The sequence below is a fragment of the Hyperoodon ampullatus genome (genome assembly GCF_949752795.1).
Source record: "Hyperoodon ampullatus genome assembly, chromosome: 19".
In the NCBI taxonomy this organism is placed as follows: Eukaryota; Metazoa; Chordata; class Mammalia; order Artiodactyla; family Ziphiidae; genus Hyperoodon; species Hyperoodon ampullatus.
In genome coordinates, this window is record NC_136932.1 from 19,148,053 (window position 1) to 19,166,001 (window position 17,949).

A 17,949-nucleotide genomic window follows, 5' to 3' on the forward strand; every position below is an offset into this window, starting at 1 on the left:
GTATGGAATCAATGTCTGGTATATAAATGCTCTAAAGAAGAATAAAGCAGGATAAGGAGAGAAAAGGGATGTGGGTGCTGCTCTGGGGGGCTGGTCTGGGAGGACTGCTCTGAGGAGTGATGTGTGAGCCGGGGCCCTAAGACCTTGCTCTGGTATTTACTCCTGTCTCTTTCATTTAGCTTGAAGCTGATGGACATTGTATGGGCCACAGGCAGGGATGGTGGGCTATGACCCCAGAGCAGACGGCAGGAATGTCTCCAATCTTGAGGTGGCCGTGGCTGGGTCTGTGTCTGGACTTGTCACTCGGGTGCTGATCAGCCCCTTGGATGTCATCAAGATCCGTTTCCAGGTACCCTTTTCCCCTTTTTCTGTGTAACGGGCCAGAGGACAAGTTCACTCTTTTTTGCCAAAGCAGTTCCTAGAGCTTGCAATTTTGTCAGGGAGAAGCACTCTGTTGCCTTTGTTACCTTCTCTGAAATTCCTCCTCCCCCCTCCCCCCATCATCCTGACCATTCTCACCTTGATTCCTAGCTTCAGATTGAGCGCCTTTCTCGCAGTGACCCCAACGCGAAATACCACGGGATCCTGCAGGCTGGGAGACAGATTTTGCAAGAGGAGGGCCCAACAGCATTCTGGAAAGGACACATCCCAGCCCAGCTTCTCTCCATAGGCTATGGAGCTGTCCAAGTAGGTGGCAGGGGAAGCGGCCAGGCCCCTGGGGTCACATTGCCCAATGGGGGAGCCCAGGGTGGTGAGGCGTGTACCCGGGCTGCCCAGGGTAGGGCAGCAGGAGGCGGTCACACATTGCTCACTCGTCTTGGCTGGGAAACTCCCTGACAAATTGAAGACATAGTCAGACTGAGCTGTACTACAGGCATCTCCTGTCCCATGTCCCCCAACCCTGGAGACTTAGCACCCACTGAATGTGGTGCTGAGGTGCTGCACCTAGGATACTGTCTTGACACCCAGCCCAGAGGGGCTTAGCAAATGGCAATACAAATGCTTTTCATTTTTCAAAATAGCATTATTCATGTCTCTGCATCCTTTGAACTTCCCGACAGCACTGTGAGGAAGGTGGAGCGGGTGCTCTGTGGGTCACAGAGAGGTTGAGTGAGCTTCCTGAGGCCACACAGCTTGTAGGTGGCGAGGCTAGGATTAGGATCCAGGCTTCTTGACTCTTGCTCATGAGTTTGTTCAGCTGAGCACCAGTTTACCCCATGGCGTCTAGTCTGTAGCCGTACAGTAGTGGTGATGGAAATAGCGAACGCTGCACAGTGCTCATAGGGGGCCAGGCCCCGGGTGAAGCACTTCACATCTGCCACCTTACAACAGTCCTCTGGTAGGCTCTGTTGTCATCCTTATTTTACAGATGAGAAGACTGAGGCAGAGAGAGCTTAAGTAATTAGTCCAACCAACGTCACTAGCTAGAAAGTGGCAGAGCAGTCCCTGCCTGCTCTTCGTATGACATCACAGTGATTGCTCAGGTCACATGCCCCTGCCGCGCCATCTCTGCGCCCAGAACACAGATGCTACATCCTGATGGGTAAATGCAGCAACATGTGCTCTCAGGACCCCAAGCCATCTTGAGTTGGCTGGAGAAGGATCTGAGCCCAAAGAGGGCTTACACCACAGAATATGGAATATGTGGAATTCTCCCGACAGAATTTCAGCTCCAGGGCAGAATGTTTCTCAAACAGGGCCGCTGCCAGCTGCATTAAAGGGGTCCCCAGCCTAGAGTCAGATAATGGCCATCTTTTCCCAGTTCTCAGAAAACTAAGTGATGAGTAGAATTTTCTTTTTTATTCTTTTTTTTTTTTTTTTTTTTTTGGCCTCGCCATGCAGCTTGCGGGATCGTAGTTCCCCCACCAGGGATGAACCCGGGGCCACGGCAGTGAGAACACCGAGTCCTAACCACTGGACTGACAGGGAATTCCCGAGTAGAATTTTGTTTTTCTTTCTTTTTCTTTTTTTTTTTTAATATTTATTTATTTATTTATTTGGCTGCGTCGGGGTCTTAGTTGCAGCATGCAGGATCTTTTTTTTTTAGTTGCAGCATGTGGGATCTAGTTCCCTGACTAGGGGTTGAACCTGGTCTCCCTGCATTGGGAGTGTGGAGTCTTAGCCACTGGATCACCAGGGAGGTCCCCCAAGTAGAATTTTCTGATATAAAAATTTTCTCATATATTTTCTTAACCCTTGGGTATTTGGCTCTGCTCAGAGTATGAAAGGGCATCTGAGCTTTGCACAGTTATATGTTTATTGTATTCTGACCCTACTCAAGAAGAGTATCTCCTGGCCCCTAGGATAGGCCCCGCCTGGGTCACAGGTGCATTCTGGGGGGTGTTTTCCATGACACTGTCACACACTCTTGCAGTTTTTGTCGTTTGAAGTGCTCACCGAGCTGGTGCACAGGGCCAGCGTGCGCGATGCCCGAGACTTCTCCGTGCATTTTGTGTGTGGCGGCCTGTCTGCCTGTGTGGCCACCCTCGCCGTGCATCCTGTGGACGTGCTACGCACCCGCTTTGCAGCGCAGGGTGAGCCCAGGGTGAGTGGTCGGGCCAGAGAAGGGGCGCCCAAGGGATGGAGGGCGTCCCAGGGTGGGGGCTGTTTTCCTTAGAGGGAACAAAGCCGGGGGGACCTGGGGTCTTCAGGCCATCCTTCAGCCTGTTCCTGAAACCCGTGATGGTGCTTGGCACCAGGCAAGGTGCTCACAACCTCACCAGGGGACACAGAACCTGCAGGGGAAACAGAGCAAATACCAAATCGGGACCGGGAAGGCGTCTGGGAAAGTGAGACTTGAGATCCTACCGCTGTGTTATTGGGAGGGAGGTTTTGGTTTCCAGAAAGAATGGAGGAAACTGGATCATTGAGTCAGACTCGAGGAAGAACTGACTGAGTGAAAGCAAGGGGTTAAACCCTCAAATAGACGCACCATCCCCCCTCCGCCCACCATAATCTCTGTTTCCTGGACATACATAAGAATAGCGTAGGATACTGTTGACGGGGAATGACGTTTTGCTTAAGAATTTGATCTGGGACCAGCTAAGAATAACTGTGGTTTCAGCTCTGCCAGTTTTTTGTGTTGCCTGGGGTGGAGATCCTGGGTTGGGGGACCTCTTTTGTTTAGGAGACATTCTGATAAATTTTTTGGTTCAGAAATGCAAAGTGCCCCAGGAACAGTCTAGAAGAAAACGACTGGGGCATGAGAGCTGGGTCACTCTGTGTGACACTGCAGTGGAAAATAGAGGTTTGGGGTGACTGCCCTGGTGGAGAAATGAGATGAGGGGTCCTAGGAACAGGGTAGAGAAATGGAGGGGAAGGATGTTTACAGAGGGGACAGACCTCAGCAACATGGTAGCTGCTGGGATGAAGAGAATGGCTGGTGACAGTCCTTCAGGTGGCCTGTTCTGCATGTGCTATAATCCTCTTCTGTTACTTTCCAACCTTTAGTACAAGTCTATGAGAAGAAAAAAGGGAAAACATCATTAAGAAAAAAATAGCATATTTCTTCTTAGGCTTAGACAGTTGAGATGTTGGATTCTAGATTCTGGAATGGCTGGAAAATTGTGTGTGAAAGTGAGGGGAAAAGATTTACTTAAAAATTGCAAAACTCTCCACCTTCTTTAGACTAGTAGCATCCATAGTGTAAATCCTCACATTTCTTAAAAAATCAGTAATCTGGGCTTCCCTGGTGGTGCCAATGCAGGGTACACGGGTTCGAGCCCTGGTCTGGGAAGATCCCACATGCCATGGAGCAACTAAGCCTGTGAGCCACAGCTACTGAGCCTGCTCTCTAGAGCCCGCAAGCCCCAACTACTGAGCCCGTGTGCCACAACTACTGAAGCCCGCGCGCCTAGAGGCTGTGCTCCGCAACAAGAGAAGCCATCGCAATGAGAAGCCCGTGCACCGCAGTGAAGAGTAGCCCCCGATCACCGCAACTAGAGAAAGCCTGCACGCAGCAACGCAGACCCAACACAGCCATAAATAAATAAATAGACAGACAGATAGATAAATAAATAAATAAATAAATAATCTATAAGGTGTATAAAGGTTAAAAAGACAGATAGTTCTTCCTGAATTATAATGAAAAAAACACCGCCGCCCCCCTGATTCTATTCCCCAGAGGCAACCACTTTTAATATTTGTGTGCGTCTTCCGTAATTTACTTCCTAATTCAAAGTAACATGCTCTTTCTCTTCCTTTCCATCTCAGTTTTAAGTTACAGACATTAACTACTGACTACTACTATGGAAGATGAGGATTTAACTCTTTTACCATCACCCTTGGGTGTGCTTGTGCTTCCTCACCTGAGTACAGTACAACTGATTAATCGATTTTTGGCTAAATCAGTACTCAGTGTTTATGCTATTATGATTATGTAAATGTTACTGCTGAGCCTCAAAATATATTATGATTATGTTTTCTTTTGTATTTTTATCTTTCCTGAAGTTGGCAGTTGCTTTGTATTTTATTTGTTTCGCTTTCTACATCCTTATCACAAATTCACTTTTAAACAGTCTCCCGATAGGGTGAGCCTGTGGTCATCAGTCCCATATTTTTATGGAGCCCCTCCTAGAGCCCCCCACCCTTGAACCCTTCACCCTATGGCTTTGATCTGGACTGTTTGCTCCAGGACTATGACCAGCTATTCTCTTAGGAATTCTCACGTAGGAGCCCATGTCTTCTCTTTCTTGATTAGTCCCTCATTTTGGTGGAGCAAATCCTGAGTATAGCTTCCTTACAGAAGCCTGATAGAAAATGCCTTTATTTTCCCCTTATACTTAACTGATGATCTGGGTGTAGAATTCTAGGTAGCTCTCAGTATTGCTGGAGAGGCATCCAGAACCATCCTGATAACTAACCCTTTACATGAAGCCATCCACTTCGCCCTCTTGCGAACTTTCAGGATCTTTTTTTTTTAAACTTTTTTGTGGCCCCACCATGTGGCATGTGGGATCTTAGTTCCCCAACCAGGGCTCGAACCCACGGCCCCTGCAGTGGAAACGTGGAGTCTTAACCACTGGACCACCAGGGAAGTCCCTCAGGATCTTTTCTTGATCCCTGGCATTCTAGAAATTTACCAGTGGAGTGCCCCAGGGCGGGTCTCTTTCATTCATTGTGATGGGCACTTCCTGGGCCCTTTAGTCTGGACACATGTTCTTCATGCCTGGAAAATGGTCATGAATTATTTATTCACAACTGCCTGCCCTCTGTTTTTTTCTTTTTCTTCCTTTCTAGAATTCATGTCAGTTGGACACTAGACATCCTGGATTGATCCTCTGATTGACTTATCTTTTATTTACCATTCTGGGAGGTTTCCTTACTTTTATCATTTGGGCCCTCTGTTGAGTTTAAACAATGTCTGCTAACATATGTTGGTTCCTTAGAACTGTCTTTGGTTTGTTTGTTTTAGTCAGGTTTATTAAAGCATAACTTACATGCACAGTAAAATCCACTCTTTTTAGCGTACAGTTCTGTGACTTTTTTTGCGGTACGCGGGCCTCTCACTGCTGTGGCCTCTCCCGTTGCGGAGCACAGGCTCCGGACACGCAGGCTCAGTGGCCATGGCTCACGGGCCCAGCCGCTCCGTGGCATGTGGGATCTTCCCGGACCGGGGCACGAACCCGTGTCCCCTGCATCAGCAGGCGGACTCTCAACCACTGCGCCACCAGGGAAGCCCAGTTCTGTGACTTTTGACAAATGCGTACAGTCACGTAACCACTACCACAATCAAGATATAAAACAAAAGTTCCATCTCCCCCTGATTTCCTCCTGCCCTTTGTAGTTTGTCCCTCCCCACCTCCAGCCTTCAGTAACCACTGGTCTGTTTTCTGTCTGAAGTTCTGCCTTTTCCAGAATGTTACATAAATGGAATTATGTCCTGTGTAGTCATTTGAGTTGGCTCCCTTCACTTGGTAGATGCATTTGTGATGTGTCCGTGGGGTGCCTGTGAGTAGCTGGCTCCTTTTTATTGCTGAGTAATATTCCATTGTGTGGAAGGATTGTGGTTTATTAGTTCAGAGACTTTGGGGTTGTTCTCCAGTTTGGGGTGTTATGAATAAAGCCACTATAAACATTCACACACAGGTTATTGTGTGAACATTTCATTTCTCTTGGGTAAATTCCTAGGAGTGGAATTGCTGGTTGTATGGTAAGGAGTGTTTCATTGTATAAGAAAAAAGCAAGCTGTCTCCTGCATGGCTGTGCCGTTTTGCCTTCCCACCAGCAGGTCCAACGGCTCCTTATCCTCACTAATACTTAGTATTATCTGCTTTGTATTTTAAATTTTAACCATTCTAAATGGTGTGAATAGTGGTATCTCATCGTGGTTAATTTAAATTTCTTTAATGTTGAGCGTCCTTTTACCTGCTTATTTGCCATCTATATACCTTCTTTGGTGAAGTATCTGTTCAGATTGTCCATTTTTGTGTTGGGTGGTTTGTTGTTTTTATTTTACAAATATTTTCTGAGTCTGTGGCTGTATTTTCCTTTCCTTACAGTATCTTTTGAAGAGCAGATGTTTTTAATTTTGATGAAGTTCCATTTATCTTATGGATTTTGCTTTTGGTGTTTAACCTAATTAACCTTTGCCCAACTCAGAGTCACAAAGATTTTCTCTCAAGAGCTCTTTCTTGTCTGAATCTTACCTCTTTTTAAAATAGATCCTCTGCTTTTATTTTTTTTAATTTAAAAAAATTTTTTAATTAATTTTTATTGGAGTATAGTTGATTTACAATGTTGTGTTAGTTTCTGCTGTACAGCAAAGTGAATCAGTTATACATATACATATATCCACTCTTTTTAAAATTCTTTTCCCATATAGATCATTACAGAGTATTGAGTAGAGTTCCCTGTGCTATGCAGTCAGTCCTTATTATCTATTTTATATATAGTAGTGTGTATATGTCAATCCCAATCTCCCAGTTTATCCCTCCCCCGGCCCTTTCCCCCTTGGTAACCGTATGTTTTCTACATCTGTGACTCAATTTCTGTTTTGTAAATAAGTTCATTTGTACCATTTTTTTTAGATTCCACATATAAGCGATATCATATGATATTTGTCTTTCTCTGACCCTCTGCTTTTATCATGAAGGTGATGCCTTCTCTGTGGTCTCAGGATATTAGTTAAAATTTCGTGGGTGGTTTCTTTTTTCTGTACTTTTCTTCTGCTATCTATACTGTCTCTTGCTTCCAAATGACTTCTCCTGCCCCTCATCAATCATTTTGGCCTCTGTTTTGGGGGAGGCTTTCCTCAAATGTCTGGTGACTCTTGGCTACCAGCTTGGTGTTAAGAGGGGACACAGAAAGTAGAGTGGGACTCTGGCACGTGGGCAGGCTTGTTGCCCGATGGCCCTCCTCTGAGGCCCGGCCCTTTCATGCAAGTCCCCAGGGTGAAAGCCTTCTATGTGGCTGCCAGCATCTGGGAGCCAAGTGTGAAGAGGGAGCATCTGGGAGCCAAGTGTGTACTGTCCCTGCTCAGTACAGACTTCCCCTCGGTCACCCTCTTGTCAGTGCCGTGCTTCCCGCACCCACAGCCAGGCAGATTCAGCCCCTCTGGTCCACTGCAAAGAATATATGGCGAATAGAAGTGCACTAAAAAACCAGTGGCTCTTCATGCATAAAGATCACCTGTTGATGGTTTCAGAAAGGTTAAGTATAGCATATGGCAAAAAATCCAAATAGCATAAAATGGTAGTAGCGAATCTCTTTCTTCCCCCGTCCCTCCCCTGTCCCCCTGTTTCCCGCTGTGGAGGTAATAATGTTACTGTTCCTCCTTTCTTGTGTATCCTTGTGGGGGATAGTCTCTGCATACAGTTTGTTTCCTCCACAGACACTATGCCTGCTCTTCATGTCCTGCTGGGTTCACTTAACTGTATATTTGGGGGAATCTTCCCTATCGATCATCTAGATTGCAGCTTCTGTTGTAATTGCTACACTATGTCCTTTTGAACAGGTGTGCCGTAATGTATATAACCGATCACCCAAGAGTGGACTTCACACCTTTTGCTGTTCCGCCTACCTTTGTGCACTCCTTGGCATATCTCAGTCGTGTAAATAGCTAGAAGGGGAGCTGCCAGACAGTCCCACCCTTGGAATTTTTGTCCAGCATTTTCTTTGTCCTCCTGGCAGGAGAAGTAATGCTCCTAGTAGCTGGTTTCTGGACAAGGGGAAATACAGCTGGTGGGCTGGCTTCTTGGGCTGAAACGATGTCGCTCATCATTGCATGTGTGGTGTCCAGGTCTATAAAACCCTGCGAAACGCCGTGGTGACCATGTACAGGACCGAAGGCCCCTTGGTCTTCTACAAAGGCTTGAACCCCACCTTGATTGCCATCTTCCCCTATGCCGGGTTCCAGTTCTCCTTCTACAGCTCCTTGAAGCACGCGTATGAGTGGGCCATGCCAGCCGAAGGAAAGAAAAACGGTGAGACCGGCCTCATGGGAAAGGGAATCTGGGTCCCACTCCGCCCCACTCCCAAGCCATAGCATCTCTTTCTGAATCAGGTAGGAAGTAAAGTTTTCCTGCAGAAGCTGAGACACCACAGATCTCTGAACCCCCAGTTCTGTAATACAGCCAACAAAACAAATCCATTCACTCACAGATGACTTTATTTCTTTCGGCTCTTGCCACTGTTATTTCCAACTACTGGTCATGGTTTTCATTTTTGTCAAAGGTCCAACTTGCAAACAGCCTGGTTTTGCTTAAGTGTTTGGTTTGGTTTTCGTTTGGGGACTCTGGGGAGGGGGATGGGCATCCTGTTCCCTCCCAAGCCTTGAACTGAGTCGCATGGCAGAGCCTGCAGCCCATTATTGCCTCCAGCTGGGGTGATGACTGTTAAAGGCGCACAGCCCTTCTGCCACCAGCCTGTCCAATCAGCAGTCCATTGTCGTTCCTTTTTTTAAATTTTTTATTTATTTATTTTTGGCTGTGTTGGGTCTTCGTTGCTGCGTGCAGGCTTTCTCTAGTTGCAGAGAGAGGGGGCTACTCTTTGTTGTGTTGCGCGGGCGTCTCATTGCAGTGGCTTCTCTTGTTGCAGAGCACGGGCTCTAGGTGCACAGACTTCAGTAGTTGTGGCGCGCAGGCTCAGTAGTTGTGGTGCACAGGCTTAGGTGCTCTGTGGCATGTGGGATCTTCCCGGACACGGGCTTGAACCTGTGTCCCCTGCATTGGCAGGCAGATTGTTGTTGTTTTTTTAACTTCTTGGCTGTGTTGGTTCTTTTCTTAAAATATTTATTTATTTATTTATGGCTCCGTTGTGTCTTCGTTGTTGCGCGTGGGCTTTCTCTAGTTGTGGCGAGCGGGAGCTACCCTTCCTTGCCGTGTGCAGGCTTCTTATTGTGGTGGCTTCTCTTTGTTGTAGAGCACGGGCTCTAGGCTCGTGGGCTTCAGTAGTTGTGGCACGTGGGCTCAGTAGTTGTAGCTCGCGGGCTCTAGAGCGCAGGCTCAGTAGTTGTGGCTCATGGGTTTAGTTGCTCCGTGGCACGTGGGATCCTCCCGAACCAGGGCCCGAACCCATGTCCCCTGAATTGATAGGCGGATTCTTAACCACTGCGCCACCAGGGAAGCCCTGTCTGTTGTCATTCTTCCTGAAAGTGGTTGTGTCTGGTTCTCTCGCTCCTGGATTAAATTCTTCTGAGATCGAGGATGCTTGTAGGTTTTGGTTTTCTGGTCGAGGATTAGACTGTATAACCTTGAAGTTTACCCTAGATTGCATTTCTCTCATCTTTGCCCTCCATCCCACTTCTCTGGTTCAGGGAACTTCAAAAACCTGCTTTGTGGCAGTGGAGCTGGAGTCATCAGCAAGACCCTCACGTATCCCCTGGACCTCTTCAAGAAGCGGCTGCAGGTTGGAGGGTTTGAGCAGGCCCGAGCCGCCTTTGGCCAGGTGAGATGTCCTCCTGCAGAGAGCTCTGATTCCAGCCCCTCACTGGGCACGTGAAGGAACTGGGTCAGCTCCTGTCCATTGGGCAGCTTTCGCCCCCATAGCCCTCTCAGCCCCTGCATGTCCCCGGTGTCGATGAAAAATTAATCAGTTGATCTAAGAAAGAATCGGAAAATTTTATTCCAGCCAAATTTGAGGATTATAACCCGGGAAGAGCATCTCAGAAAGCTCTGAGAGCTATTCCACCTGCTAGAAGTCAAGACACAGTTTATATAAGTTTTTTGAGACACAGGGCTGTGCATCAAATGACGTTTTTTGGGGGGTTTTTTTTGGCTGTGTTGGGTCTTCCTCTAGTTGCAGCAAGTGGGGGCTACCCTTTGTCGTGGTGCGTGGGCTTCTCATTGCGGTGGCTTCTCTTGTTGTGGAGCGTGGGCGCTAGGCATGCTTCACACGTGTGGAGCACGTGCCCTAGGCTTCAGTAGTTGTGGCAGGCGGGATCATTAGTTGTGGCTCGCGGGCTCTAGAGCTCAGGCTCAGTAGTTGTGGCACACGGACTTAGCTGCTGTGCGGCATGTGGGATCTTTCCAGACCAGGGCTTGAACCCGTGTCCCCTGCATTGGCAGGCGGATTCTTAACACTGCGCCACCAGGGAAGCCCCAATCATTTGTTTTATTTTTAAGATTCCACATAAAAGTGATAACATACACTGTTTGTCTTTCTCTGACTTATTTCACTAAGCATAACACCACCTAGGTCCATCCGCGTTGTAGTTTTATTCCTTTGCATAAATAAACATGTTTAACAAAAACGGGGTTACACACAAGGTTTTATAACCTCCTTCTTCCAGTTACCAACTTGTCTTGAAAAGATGGTTTGAATTTGGATAGGGAGAGTTGGTGAGAGCTCAAGCCAGAGAAGGGAGGCCCTTCTCCTCCCAGAGCTTTAGCGTGAGCAGGTGTGGCTGGAGGTGTGCAGGCGCTGAGAGTGGACCAGTGGGGAAAGGCAGATCAGGGAGGGAAGTTGAGGCCAAGTGGTGAAACGCCCCGAACACCACGCCGTGGGGCTTGGACTTGATTCTTTGTAATGTCATTGTCATCATCAGCATCGGGAGTTACTGGAGCTCTGGGAGGGGGGCGAGGCTTGAGTAGAGCTGTGCCTCGGGGACACGGGTTTGGAGCAGTTTGTGGTCAACTGGAGGTGGCCAGGCTGGCACTGCTGGTCAGGCTCAGAGCTAACGAGGGGCCGGTTCAGATCTACTGCTCAAGGGGGACCAGGAGGGATGGGCGCACAGTCAGAGGCACCCCTGGGAAGAGGGTCCAGAGCTCTCTCTGGGTCCTTAAGAGCCACTGTCAGTGGAGCCTCCAGGGCAGGAAGGAGCTCTATCCAGTGCTGATTTCCAGGCACTTCCTCTGTTAAGTCTGAATTAGCCCAGTTGGAAGAGAAAGAATAAGGTTAACTTATTCTGTCTTTTTTGCATTCATTCCTTTGTCCAGCAAGTATTTATTGGGTGCTTGAACGTGCCAGGCTCTGTGTTGACAAAGGAACAGAGCTCACACCCATGTTGCCATCACCTCCTCTCTCCTCAACTGGAGAACCTTCCTCTCCCCAGGTGCGAAGCTACAAGGGCCTCCTGGATTGCGCCAGGCAGGTGCTGCGAGAGGAGGGTGCACGGGGCTGCTTCAAAGGCCTGGCCCCCAGCCTGCTGAAGGCTGCCCTCTCCACCGGCTTTGTGTTCTTCTGGTACGAGCTCTTCTGTAGCCTCTTCCACCACATGAAGAAGGCAGACAGCTAGCCTCGAGGGCAGGAAGGGTGGCCTGAGGTCCTTCCCTGGAGGGGCCCTCCTGAAGAACGCTTGATCTACCATCCGTGTTGCACTGAGAGGTGTTGCCCGGCCCCTCCCTCCAGGCCAGCTGTCCCGGGCATGAAGAGCCGTCGGCAGCAGCCTGGATTCCACCAGAAGGGCAAAGGGGGTTCTCTACGGGAGAGCACGGGGCGAACGCAGGACTTGGTCTGCGGGGACCCAGCCCCGCCAGTCAGAAGGAGCTGGACGTTTCTCCTCTGTGTGGCGCACACTCAGGGCAACAGCTGCCCTCCTGCACGCCTTCGCTCCGGCTGCCCAGAGAACTCTCCTGCGTCTGGGTGGGCCGCAGCTGGAGTGTGAGGCTGGGATCAAGCCTTTACGGGGGTCTGGTCCCCACACCTGGGTCCTTACTCCGATTATTTAATAGACATTAAAACTAAAAGCACGTTCCTTACCTGACTCCTCCATCTTCCCTTGCAAATCACATCCCTTCTCCCCAAGCATGAGGGAAGGGATCCCTGCCTTCCCTAAACTCTACTTTTCTCAGCAGTTGCGTCCCTCAGGCAGCTTTGCTTCTAGCTCTGGGGGAAGAATCCCAGCTGAATCAGTCCCTTTATAAACTCCACCCTGCTCAGATCTTCGTGTCTATAAAGGCACCACTCGGGCTGTTCTCTCCCTGGACAGGCTGGTCGCAGCCCGTGGGCCTCTAGGGAAAGCAGACCCCAGCAACCCCACAGGCAGTGGGGGGATGTGCTGACGGGGAGGGGGCGCCGATAAGGGCAGCAGCCCGTTTCCCGCATCTACTGGGATCACTCCTCTTTCTCCGTGGGCTGGATTAGCCCTCCTGGGTGGGTGGGAGCTTACAGCTGGGCCAGTGAGCATCTGCTGCCTGCTCAGGGTGCTCGTGCTGGGTCCAGCGTGGTGCTGTGTGCATCCTCTATAGTCCCAGAAAGAGGGGGTTGAGCAGGCAGCCTGCTGCGTGCACAGTTGGTGCTCCAGGAGTTGTCAGGGCACAGGAACCCAAGACAGACACCCATCGAGGCACAGGGGTATGAGAGGAGGAAAATCTACAGAACACACCCACCACTTTCCACCCCAAGTCTCGCCAGCCCCAGGGCAGCCTGGCCTGAGAGGTTGGCTGCAGGGGGAGCCCCGTGCAGGACTTAGAGCCTGACCTCGCCTCAGCCCCGGCTCCAGCCTTTGAGCAGGTCTTGGGTGGGTGTCACGGCTCTCGGTCCCCATGGATCCTGGGCCCTTTCTCACCATTACTGTTTCGTCTCTGGTCTGGGGCTTTGTGATGTGTCTGATCCCCATAATCCTGAAGCTTCCCTGCTCTTGGTTGCTGATTAAGAAGGTTCACCTGTGGCTGGAGGGCTCCCAAACCCACAGGGTTTTTGGCAGGCAGGGCTTGCAGCTGCAGGGAGGCAGCTGCCTGGATGTATTTTTTATGAAATTCCACTGAAGTAAACTTTGTTCTCTTCAGCTCTCCCACTCATTGGTTTCTTTTGCTGCAGCTGAGATTGTCTTCCTCGTTCATTTTCTGGTGACCACTTTGGCAGCTCTTTGAACAGGAGGAGCGAGCTTTGGATACAGGAAACCGCCATCAACACTTCCTCCTCGTCTAAGCGATGGGACGAGACAGTTCTTTTCCAGCCTCTTCTGTATGCGCTCCTGCAACCCAGGGCTGACCTCAGAGGTGGCCCTGTCTGGGCTGCTGGGCCCGCGCCTCTCCCCCCGGCCCGACCAAGACGGACTGAGCCAGGGGCTTGCTCAACCTCAGGGTCACTCCCAACACCTTGGGCGCCGCAAGTTGGCAACTGGGATCCTTTCTCTTGGGCTGGCCCATTGATTTTCAACTTATTTTACCAATATCGTTTGTACTTGGAGTAGGAGAGCGGCTTAGTGGACTTGATCCAGCCCTTGCGACCTCCCTGCCTTCTCCGCTTTGGGGGGAGGGGGTGGGAGTGGGGAGCACACGGCCACCACCTGTGAAGTTCTGCCCCTCCAGCCCTCTTCTCTGCCTTCCCACCTTTCTCCCGCCGCCCGGCTGCGGACCACGCCCTCCGCAGGCCCCTCCCACGCCGTGCGGCCGGGCCAGTCCCCTGACCCCGTTTTAACCTGAGCCCTGGCGTGGGGCGGGGAGAGGGGGAGTGCTAGCGCTCAAGACCGAGGGCTTAATGCGGGCTGAGGAGCAGGTCCGCCCCAGTACCGAGCAGCCGGTGTGGTCCCGGATAGCCCCTGGGAGAACCGGGTGAGGAGAGGACAGGGGCGGTGGGAGCAGTGTCGCGGGCGTTCTGCGCGGCCCCATGCCAGGAGCCTTCGGGCGGGCCTGGCCGGGCGGCGAGGGCAGCGACGTCGGGGCTCCGGCAGGTGGCGCTGGGGAGGTGGCCCCAGGCCCCGCCCTGCCGCCCCGCCGCCCCGCCGCCCCGGGTCCCGCCGCGCCACCGCGCTAGGAAATGACCTAAGCGGCGGCGAGGCGCCAGCAGTGCTGCGGAGGCGCGGCGCGCACAGCATGCCCCGCGAAAGGCTTTCGGGCACGCGGGCGCGGCGCCGGCGCGGCAGGTGGGTCCTGGCGCTCCCACCAACTCTCCAGCCCACGGGAAGGGCGTTCGGGAAGCTGCCCAGGTCTGGAGACCCCTAAGGACCTCTCCTTTGGCCATGGGGGAGGCACCGAGTGCGGAGAGGGGACTCCAAAGGGGACCACCTCTGGGGGACACGTCACTCGCTCCCCTCCTTAAGGAAGGATCCAGAATGGAACTCAGGACTCTCAGGGAGTCCTGAGCGGGCAGGGCCGAGTTTCTGCCACTCGAGAGGCCAGTTTAACTAGTCCGTCCCGGGGAGAAGCTGGCCAGGACGAGGGGAGTCAGGGTGGCAGAGACGCTTCTGCACCCAGCCCTCTGGCCGGCCCCACCCCGAGGGCTTTCTGGGCCGAGGACTCTGACTAAAGGGAAGGAGAGGGTTGCGGAGAGGGGCTTGGACCCCTGCTGGGACAGAGCTGTCCGAAGCGTGGAGACCCCAGCCCTCTCGCTCGCCAGGAGCCATGCTGAACCAGCAGCTTCCAGGTCGGCTTATATATAGGCAGGGGAAGTATTTAATATCCACATATCCACCCTCACCCCACCCCTTGGTATCAGCTGAGAAAAACCCTGCCTGCTGCTGGGACTGGAGGGTAGACGCATTCACCCTTCATCTCTTTATTCTTGTGCTATCCCAGAAGCTACAGGGGTTCTTTAACTGAACAGCAGGTGCCTGGCTGGTGCCCAGTCTCCACCAGAAGCCAAGCTTGGCGGGCACCCAGCCAACCACTGAATGCCATGGACTGCCCAGGAGCACCTGTCTCAAGCCCTGCCGCGGGCCGGGAGAGCTGGGAGCCCTGGCCCCGTGCACCACACCTGAGGCCTCTCCCGCTGCCTCTCCTCTCCAGGTGCTGTCATTAGTCCCAACCTCGGGAAGAGCTGCTGCAGCTGGATGGTCATGGGGGAGCCCAGGAGAGAGGAGTATAAAATCCAGTCTTTTGATGCAGCGACCCAGCAGCTGCTGAAGACAGCCCTCAAAGGTGAGCATGTGGAGCCCTCTGAGCCTGGGCCCAGAGCCACAGAGAAGGGGCCAAAGGGCCAGGCCTGGAGTACTGAGCCTTCGCCCGGCTTTGCCCACCCCTCTCCCTTCACTTTCTCAGAATAGGAGGCAGCAACGTAATTCTGGAACTGGAAGACAAGCTACATTTAGGCCAGTATTTGGCAGTGTGAATCATAGAGTCACCCCCTCAGATTGTAAAGCCTTTTTTTAAAGTCTAGGTGCCCATGAGAGGGGAGTGAGGCACAGAGAACACAGTTCCTGCCCCTCAGGTCCTTACGCTGGACCTGGTTTGTGCGTTGCTGCAGCCAGCTCTCTTGAACGTGCAGAGCTGCCTGACGGACACAGGATGGAGTGTTCTGCTTGGCAGGGGAGCTACAGTAATTGTCCTGGACCAGTGCCTTCTTGCGGCACTTTCAGAACAGAAGTTTGACTCAGCTAACGATTAGCAGTGCCCATCACGTGCCAAGCTGAGCCTGTGGGGAGGCCCTGCCTGGCCCGCTCTTGTCAGGGGTTCAAGTGTGTGTATTAGAAGAACACTTTCTTCTGTGAAATGGCTGTCAAAGGCAGTCATTTGGTGTTCCATCCTCAACCCAGGGCTAGGAAAAGATGTGTCCTAGAAAAACGAGCGTTCTTTGATTCTCTAACAGCCACATAACCCTCCCTGTTTCTTCTGACTGGGCCATCAGGAGGCCCACGGCTGCAGCTGCTCCTGTGTGGTTTCCTGTTTCCTGGTCTCTTTAAATGGAAGCGTATAATGGGAGTGCTCGTCTGTGAACATCTCGAATCCTTCAGAAGCAGGTGGAGGCAAATGTGATAATTAAGCAGCTCTAGACTCCCCACCTATCTTTACCCTAGATCCAGGTGCCGTGGACTTGGAGAAAGTGGCCAATGTGATTGTGGACCATTCTCTGCAGGACTGTGTATTCAGCAAGGAAGCAGGACGCATGTGCTACGCCATCATTCAGGTTGGGTGGGGCTGGTAGAGAAGGGGACGCTTTGAGGAAGGTGCTTCAGGAGTGGGCAGAGGCCTGGCCAGCAGGGCAGAGATGCAAAGGGCTGGCCTCAGAGGCGAGAGAGGAGGACAGCAGGGTCCTCGGCCTTGGAAGCTTGGGTGGAGTTGCGACGGCCCTGTGACTGCCCTTCACCGCCCTTTCCCTGGCTCACAGGCAGAGAGCAAGCAAGCAGGCCAGAGTGTCTTCCGCCGTGGACTCCTCAACCGGCTGCAGCAGGAGTACCAGGCTCGGGAGCAGCTTCGAGCCCGCTCCCTGCAGGGCTGGGTCTGCTACGTCACCTTTATCTGCAACATCTTTGACTACCTGAGGGTGAGGCCCTGCCAGCCACATCCTGTGCGGCACAGATGGCCTGTCTCCTGTGCCACTAAGCCAGGCTCTGGCCCCCGCTCTCCCCCTGTAGGTGAACAACATGCCCATGATGGCCCTGGTGAACCCCGTCTACGACTGCCTCTTCCGGCTGGCCCAGCCCGACAGTCTGAGCAAAGAGGAGGAGGTGCGTGGCCTTAGCACAGAAGGCTGTGAGGTGGGCTGCCTCTGGCTTAACTCAGAATGCCCGCCCACTGTTTGTGGAGACTTTCGAGGGCACCACTTGCTGGGGCAGGAGCCTGGTGGGGGCATTTAAGGCCTGTCACAGTCACAGGGCAAGCTGCTAGGCCTGGAGTTTATCCGGAATAGAGCGCAGCCAAAACCTCCTGGTTCAGAGGTTTTGAGTAGGAAAGCCAACCTATGATAGGACTGGTGAGAGCGTCAGCCAGCTGTGGATACAGATGACCCCAAAACCACACCAGGGTTGGGGGGAGGGGGTATGAAAGTGGGGTTCAGAGCAGTTTGGAAACAGGGCCTGAGTCCAGCCTGGCCCAGGTGACAGACCTTAAGCAAGTCTCTGAACTTGCTTCCTTTCATGTAAGACGTGGGCAGCACCCACTGGGTGGGGTGAGGATGAAGGGGGGAAACACGTGTACAGGGCTAAGCCCAGTGCCTGGCACACGGCGAGTGCTCAGTAAATAGCTGCTCTGTGTGATGGGGGACCCTGCCCGGGGTCACCTCCTGCTGCCCCCTGCAGGTGGACTGCCTGGTGCTGCAGCTGCACCGGGTCGGGGAGCAGCTGGAGAAGATGAATGGGCAGCGCATGGATGAGCTCTTTGTCCTGATCCGGGATGGCTTCCTGCTCCCAACCGGCCTCAGCTCCCTGGCCCAGCTGCTGCTGCTGGAGATCATCGAGTTCCGGGCGGCGGGCTGGAAGACGACCCCGGCTGCGCACAAGTATTACTATAGCGAGGTCTCTGACTAGGCCTCCAAATCAGGCCTCCTCCTCAGCAGCACCGGCCTTTCTTCCACCCACCTCCCAACCTGGCAGTGGAGTCTTTGCCTCTCCCAGACTTTTTCCCCTTCCAGACTTTGAAAAGCACCCGAGATGTTTCCCACGTACGCGGTGGTCCCGCCCTGAGCACCTTCGCTCCGATTCCAGGATTGGGGAAGACACCAAGCACACCTGCCCCACGGTCCCATCAGCGTTTCTCTCCCCTCACCTTCGACCTGGGCCAGGCAAAGAAGGGCACCTCCTGACAAGCACTGCACTATGTAACCTTTGGCACAATAGCTATCTTGGTGCCTCAGTTTCCCCATCTGTAAAATGAGTACCCAGAGCCATTGGTGGGGTGCTTGGGATATCAAAGG

At 52.2% G+C, this 17,949-nt stretch overlaps 2 protein-coding genes across 2 annotated transcripts; both read left to right on the forward strand.

Moving 5' to 3' along the window:
* Nucleotides 1–217: 217 nt before the first annotated feature.
* On the forward strand, nt 218–11,674 carry SLC25A19 (solute carrier family 25 member 19; the record flags this gene model as incomplete). The annotated part of the gene is made up of 6 exons (XM_079726399.1): nt 218–349; nt 532–687; nt 2,375–2,545; nt 8,240–8,423; nt 9,755–9,885; nt 11,492–11,674. 6 exons carry the CDS (start codon nt 218–220, stop codon nt 11,672–11,674), a joined length of 957 nt encoding a protein of 318 aa, XP_079582525.1.
* A 2,548-nt stretch (nt 11,675–14,222) lies between these two features.
* On the forward strand, nt 14,223–17,865 carry MIF4GD (MIF4G domain containing). The gene is made up of 6 exons (XM_079724954.1): nt 14,223–14,308; nt 15,108–15,239; nt 16,115–16,224; nt 16,426–16,581; nt 16,673–16,795; nt 17,336–17,865. The coding sequence occupies exons 2-6, from the start codon at nt 15,152–15,154 to the stop codon at nt 17,561–17,563; spliced, it is 705 nt and encodes a 234-aa protein (XP_079581080.1). The 5' UTR covers nt 14,223–14,308; nt 15,108–15,151; the 3' UTR covers nt 17,564–17,865.
* The last annotated feature ends 84 nt before the right edge of the window (nt 17,866–17,949 follow it).